Source organism: Lipotes vexillifer, unplaced genomic scaffold (genome assembly GCF_000442215.2).
Source record: "Lipotes vexillifer unplaced genomic scaffold, Lipotes_vexillifer_v1.1 scaffold565, whole genome shotgun sequence".
NCBI lineage: Eukaryota > Metazoa > Chordata > Mammalia > Artiodactyla > Lipotidae > Lipotes > Lipotes vexillifer.
In genome coordinates this window covers 1,301,497-1,308,843 of record NW_006771554.1, presented here as the reverse complement: position 1 = coordinate 1,308,843, position 7,347 = coordinate 1,301,497, and the positions used below count along the sequence as shown (strand labels likewise).

Below are 7,347 nucleotides of genomic sequence, written 5' to 3'. Positions count from 1 at the left end.
TCAGCAGGCATCTGGGTTCATGTGAAAATGTGACACCATTCCCGGGGTAGCAGGGGGAGCCTGGCCCCAAGCGGGGGCCCAGAAAGCCGGCCTCGGCCCCAAGCAGGACCCCAGGCTCCACAGCCTGCTGACCTCCAGATCCTGCTCGAAAGACGTCTCCAGAGAAAAGGCCTCGGAAATGAGACTCTTGACAGACTCACCCCTCGCTGTTCTCAAGGGCAGACACCAGCCCAAGAGAATCTAAGAGATTCAGGGATGATTGCTCAAAATTACATCCTGAATCGGGCCCCTGGGGCCATGGGAGCAATTTTCGCAAAACCCCCAACAGCCCCAAGGGCATCTCTTTGTGCAGCCCCTGGCCCAGCAGCACCCCTCCAGCTCCTCGGTGGGGGAGGGTGGTGAGGGGGGGTGGCCCTGCTCCTGGGATGTTCTACACGAGGGTCAGGCCCCAAGCCGGCCCACAGGAGAGAGCGGCGCTTCTCATAATCAAAGGAGGCCGCAGGCCCGGCTTGGATTTAGCGGCAGGAGACCAGCCAGAAACTCAAGCAAAGTCCAGGAGGAATCTTATGACTCACCCCGCCTCTACATAGCAACAGTCTCCATAACTATCAGGCTGCACCACAAGCTGCAGTGTCCTTCCTTCTACCCCGGGGAGGGAGGGGCTGAGGTCCTGACGAAGGAAGGGAGTCTGGGGCCCTTCTACCCTCCCCCACGCCCCGCAGCCCTTGCCCCCTGAAGAGCCATCTCAAAAAGCTTTTTGTCTTCAAGCAGTGGAAACTCCCTCTCTTTGCAGCTTTGCCTGGGGAGGGGGTGGGTAAGACCTGAGGGGAGCCTGACCCTCAAGGATCACCAGACCCAGTGCGAGGGACACCCATGCCTTGTGGGGTTTCCCACTCCTGGAGCTCAAACCCCAGCTCTGCCTTTGGCAAGTCTGTCCCCTCACTGAGCCTCCGTGTCCCCATGTCTCACACAAGAGAAGGAAAGCACCAGCTCCTGGGACTGCTCTGAGTATTAAATGAGATGATGTAGGCAAACCCTTCCGGGTGTGGCCAGCGCGTGGTCGGTGCCCATTCGGGGCTGGTCAAAGATTACCATGTATTTGTTCGTTTATCATTAGGCGTCACAGCTGAACCCACAGCAGAAGTCCTGACGGAGCCAGTGGCTCCACCATCCACTCAGTGAGACCATGGGCAGGTCTCGGAACTCCTCTGACCCCGTTTCCTCTCTTGTAAATGGGAAATTAAGCCACGCGGGAAGAACAGCTGTGACAGCTAAGTCAGAGAACGTGGCGTGTCCCAAATGGACACATTCAGGCACCATCCTCACAGTTTTGCCTATTATGAACCTAATTTTTAACCAGTTTCCTTTTTTTAAACCAAAATCTATTGCAAAAGGAAATTCGGTAGTCACGCCTTCATTAACCACGATAACTGTCACTTGCCGTCTACCCAAGGTAACTGAAAAGTAAATGCAGAGCTATTAAATTAGAGTTGGGTGCTGTGCCCACAGGAGGCCCTCTCCTTCTTTCAAAAGGGAAGCGAGCAAATTCTAGAGAGGTGCTGAGGAGAGCCCAGCACAGACTGAGACTTTGGCCTTCATGTGATGGGCGTGCTGACCGGGCTTAAATGGGAGGGACGTTCTCCCTTTGGGGCTCCAGGTTATCTACGGCTGTGCCCCCCAGTCTTCCCACGTGCATGCCCCGCATGTGGAGAGATGCTGACCTAACGTGGGGCAGAGCCCCCGACGCGCTGGCGTCCAGATGGGGGCGGTTTCACCCTGAGCTGCAGCCCCAGCGCAGGGAGGCTGCTCCCCTGAGGCGTGGGGGGACCTGGGGGCGGGGCCCAGGCACCCCCCACCCCCGGCCTGACCTGACCTCTGTGCCTGTCTGCCCGCCAGCACCCCGAGCTACAACTATGCACCCAACCCCGACAAGCACTGGATCATGCGCTACACGGGGCCCATGAAGCCCATCCACATGCAGTTCACCAACATGCTACAGCGCAAGCGCCTGCAGACCCTCCTGTCCGTGGATGACTCCATGGAGACGGTAGGCTGCCCTCCTCCTGAGCATCCCAGCCACGCCAGGCTTGCAGCCTCCCTGCCCTTCCCCCCACACCCCTCCAAGCATCATCATCTGGAGAGGAATGGAAACAGAGGCAGAAGGAAAAGGCACCTGTTCCAGGCCAGGGAAACAGCTCTGAGCAATCCAGACGAAACCCCTGCCCTCAGGGAACTTGTATTCCAGCTCTGATCTGTTCACTATAGTAGCCACCTGCAGCTGCGTACATTTTTTAACAGCTTTATGGGGATATGATTCACATACCACCTAGCTCACCCGATTCAAGTGTATGTTTCAGTGGTTTTCATATGTTTGCAGGGTTGTACGGTCATCACCACGGTCGATTTTAGAAGTTCCATCACCCCAGAGAGAAACCCCGCAGCCCTTAGCCATTACCCCAAACTCCCCTCACCCCTTCGCCTTAGCCAACTGCTCATCTACTTTGTGTCTCTGTGGATTCTGGACATTTCATGTAAGAGGAGTCCTACAATATGTGGTTTTTTGGATCTGGCTTCTTTCACTCAGTATGATGATTTCAAGGTTCATCCAGGTGGGAGCATGTTCAGTGCTTCATTTTTTATTAGTATTATTGCTAAATAATACTCCATTGCATGGATATATTTCTTAAATTTTATCCGTGACCTATTTAAAACCAGTAAAATACAACGAAATTTCAAATTTAGTTTCTCCGGTGCACTGGCCACGTTTGAAGTGCTGAATAACCAAGTGTGGCTGGTGCCGTAGGTGTCAACATTGCCAGCATTGCAGAAAGTTCTGTTGGGCAGCACTGTTGTAGATCACAGACTCCTGCCCCAGGCCATTCATTCATTCACTCATTCACTCATTCACCCAACAGCATTTGTCGAGTACCAGCACACATGGGACACAGCAGGGAACAAAATGACAGAGGTCCCTGCCCCGATGGGGCGCACGTTCTAATGCAGGGACACAGTCCACGAATAAGTAAAAGAGAGGGAGGTGAGAAGTGCTGGGAAGACAAGTAAAGCGGGACAGGAGGTGGGGAGGCTACAGTGATGCATGGGTCAGCCCCAGGGGCCCCGCCGAGAGGTGACAGTTGAGCGAAGACCCGAAGCGGGAGGGACAGGGGCCTGAGACCCCAGCACAGCATCGTGTTTTGGGACAGTGGGCCGGGCGCACTGCCCGCCTTCCCTCTGCATGTCCTCACCACCCCGTCTGCGTTTCAGATTTACAACATGCTGGTGGAGACAGGTGAGCTGGACAACACGTATGTCGTGTACACCGCTGACCACGGCTACCACATCGGCCAGTTCGGCCTGGTGAAAGGGAAGTCCATGCCCTATGAGTTCGACATCAGGGTCCCGTTCTACGTTAGGGGCCCCAACGTGGAGGCCGGCTCGCTGTAAGTGCATCACCCACCCCTCCCCAGCGCCCCAAAGTCCCAGGGAGGCCTCCAGGCTCCGCTGGTACCCGGATGGGCAAGCAGCAGGCAGCTCAGCGGGCAGCCCCAAGCCACGCCCCGGGGCGGCACACGATTCAGGCAGGCGGACCTCGGTGCCGAGCGAAACGGTGGTGATGCCACCCGGGGAGGACTGCATACCCCTCTACTGGGGAAGGAGAGGCCGGGAGCTGTTAGCACCTATGAAAACAGACTGTCCGTGGTGGGCACTGTGCCAGGGAATCGGGGACCTGGACTGTGTATGTGTCACCGCCAATGCATGGGGGTGCCACCTTGATTTCTGTCTGGCCTGAGCGGTCTTTGGGTCTGGAGGTTGTCAGGGAGGAGCCCGGCCATCTCGGCCCGGGGCGGCGTCATCCACTGAGATCAGCTGGGCCAGCTTGGCCCCAGCGCTAAGGGAAGCAGCCTCCCCCATCCTTCCTCGAGGGCCACGTGGGCCCTTGGCCAGCATTGTCCTTGGGTTAACCTTTGAAATGACATGTTCTGGCAGCAAAAATGCCGTGTCTGGGGCAGGGAGAGGTAGAAAGGCCAGGAATCATAGCAGCAGCGTCCTCGGATCGGCCCAGACGTTATGGAGACCAACTCGAACGTGTTTTGAAATGCAGATAAATCACCGTTCAGGTGCTCATCAGGTCTGACTTCCATCTGAGCCGAGAACACACACAGGCACTGACTCGGCTTGCTTCAGAATTCCTCCTGAAAGGGCGTTGGTGGCGCCGTCTTAGGACCGAGATGTTCCCACCGCCTGGGATGTTTGGTGGAAATTCCAGAAAGCAGACGGTGTGAGCTCTAGCCCAGCCTCATCACTGTTCCTCTGCCAACCTCATCAAATCCCTGCCTGTCCGGATTTCAGGGTCCCCGCCTATAATAATAGCTATTATAATGATAGCTGTGCTGATAACGGTGTTTATTCTTTAGGCTTTGGTCTAAGCACTTACATCCAGGTAATCCACTTACGCATGACAACAACCCTATAAGGTAGTTGCTAGTATTGTCCCTGTTTTAAACGCAAGGAAACAGAGGCACAGGTTAAGTTGCCTGAGGTTTCATGGCACAGTGGGGAAGGAGCTGGAATTCGTCTCAAAACTGGGACTTTGATATTTGTAAATGTTTTTCCTTTTTGGGTAAGAATATATATGACCATTAAAGTCACTGGGATCATTTGCTTTCGAAAAACGAAGGTGGACAGAACTATAATCCGGCACCTCTTATTGTATTGGTCAGCCTCAGAGTCTGTGATCTGGTTCTTAGGACCCAAAACCACAGAGAAAGAGTGCTAATGTCAGACTTGGGGCTGACAGCCAGGACTCCTTGAGTTGTGAACGGAAATGACTCTCAAAATGAACAAGGCAAATAAAATAAGATATGAGGAATGCAGTCACTAAAGTAACTGGAAAGTCCAAGGTTAGTGCTGGCTTCAGGTATGGCGGGATCCAGCAGTCACACAATGACAACAGGAAGCTCTCATTTTCCATCTCTCAGTCCTGCATCCTCTGAATTGGCTTCATTCTCAGGCCAGCTTTTCTCTCATGGTGGCAGGGTCACCACAACCCCAGACTTCTAGGCCATTCAGCTTGGGAAATGGCCTAAAAGTGGTTTGAACGGAAGCCCTGAGGCTGACTCTCACTGCCCTGACTGGTCACGTGTCCATCCCCGAGCCAGTCACTGTAGCCAGGGTAATAGAAAACCTTGTGTGACCAGGCTGAGTACATCAGGTGGTGGAATCTGAATGGGGCCAGGTAGTTCCTCCAGAACTGGAAACTATTCCCACCAAGCAAGGTGTGGATGCTGGGTGGGAAAAGCGGTCCTGTCCATCCCACCCAGCCTGGGGGCAGCAGGACTCGTGGACGACCTCAGGTCAATCCAGCTGCTAGTTGCCAACATTCACCCTGGCGCCCCCTCACCCAACGGACTTTTCCAGCTCCCTCCTCCTGCCTGATTAAGTGGTCACGCCTCTTGCTAGCTTCAAGCCCCTCCACCAGGCAGCTTCACCCACCTTCCCCAGCCTCACCCCCATGACCACCCCAGTGTCGCAGGAATGGGGACCCCTTCCAGAACCCAAGAGTGGGCTCTTGTCTAACACTCAGAAATGAATTGTCCGAGGAGACACAGGTGCTGACAAAGCAAGAGAATTTATTGGGAAGGGGAGCCCGGGGGGAGAGCAGGAGAGTCAGGGACCCCAGGAGAACTGTTCTGCCACGTGGCTCACAGTCTGGGGTTTTACAATAATGGGGTTAGTTTCCGGGTTGTCTCTGGCCAATCATTCTGACTCAGGGTCCTTCCTGGTAGCCCGCACATCGCTCAACCAAGATAGATTCTAGCGAGAAGGATTCTGGGAGGTTGGTAGGACATATAGACTGGCGTCTCCTCTCTCCTTTTGACCTTTCCCAAATTCTTCTGATTGGTGGTAGCTTGTCAGTTCCGCGTTCCTTACCAGGACCTCCTGCTGTAAGATAACTCATGCAAGTGGTTACTACCTGCCTGGCCAGGACGGGCGGTTTCAGTCAGTGGTTCCCCTGAAACCAGCACACCTGACTACCTGTCCAGTGTTCACAAGGTGCTGGGCTAGGGAGAGAGAGGAAGTGAAAGACATCCGAGACCCTCAGACCCAGGCCCTGCCCCCCAACCCCAGGGAACTAGACAGGGGCAGGGAGGGCACTGTGCCACCTTGATGGAGAATGTGTCCATGCGGCCATGATCCATCCAACCATTGCAGGCCCTGTGCCGGGCATAGCCTGAAAGTCACTTAACCACCATGTCGGGAGCACCCCATGTAGAAACAGGACACGGGAGAAGTGACAGACACATGGCAGCGGTAAATAACAAAACTCACTTAACTAACACTTACTGAGCACCTACTGTGTTCTCTAAGTGTAAAAGTACTACAGATAGAGAAGTGAACAAGACAGACAAAAACGTCTGCCTTCCCATTAGATTCTAATTGGGCAATAGACAATCAACCAGATAACTGAGTAAAATATATAGTAAAATGCGGGGGTGACAAGGCTTCAGGAGCAAGACAGAGCAAAGAAGGGGCCAAGCATGGGGAGGGGTGCAGTTCTAAATGGGGTCCTCAGGAAGGGCCTTGTGTCAGTAATCTGTGCTGTGTAACAAATTACTAGAAACTTAGCAACTGAAAGCATCATACGTGCTTTATCTCAGAGTTTCTGTGGGTCAGAAGTCTAGGCGTAGCTTAGGTTGGTCCTCTGCTTAGGCTGAAATCAAGGCATCAGCCAGGGCTGCTGTCTCATCTGGAGGCTCAACTGGGGAAGGACCTGTTTCCCCACTCGGGGGCTGTTCAAGTGCAAACAGAGGACTTTGAACTCACACAGCCTGTCTCTCAGAGTACTCAGCAGGCGTCCTTGCTAGGGGCGAATTTATGGCAGCTTTCTTCTTCAGAGCCCGCCAGGGGAGACAAAGAAATGAGGGAGGGACAGCTAACAAGACAGAGTCGTATGTCACGTGACATCACCTTGGTCTGACATCCCCATCACCTTTGCCATGTTCCAGCGGTTTGGCCCACCTTCAAGGGGAGGGGATCACAGCGGGGTGTGAACCCCAGAGCATGGGGATCTTGGGGCCACTTGGTAATCGTTGAGGGAAGAACTAAAGGTGGTGAGTGAGAATGCTCACTGGAGTCTGGAAGAAAAAAGTTCCGGGCAGAGGGGACACAAGGACAAAGGCCCCGAGGCCAGACTGTTCTTGGCCTTCTAGAAACAGCAAGGGGGCCATTGTTTGCCTCAGAGGTTCAGAGAAGGGTCCGGGGGAAGATCCAGGATTTGGGGTGTGTCTTAAAGGAAGGTGTCCTTTGTTCAGAGAGTAGGGGCAGGGAGGGCATTGCTGGCAGAAG

General features: G+C 54.1%; 1 protein-coding gene across 2 annotated transcripts in view; it reads left to right on the top strand.

The window, feature by feature from the left end:
• The window catches only part of SULF2 (sulfatase 2), a 116,268-nt gene that overhangs the window by 80,901 nt on the left and 28,020 nt on the right, over positions 1–7,347 (top strand). For both annotated transcript variants that reach the window (XM_007446936.1, XM_007446935.1), the window contains exons 5-6: positions 1,897–2,047; positions 3,265–3,440. In XM_007446936.1, the coding sequence (XP_007446998.1) occupies positions 1,897–2,047; positions 3,265–3,440 (327 nt within the window). The remainder of the gene's footprint in view (positions 1–1,896; positions 2,048–3,264; positions 3,441–7,347) is intronic.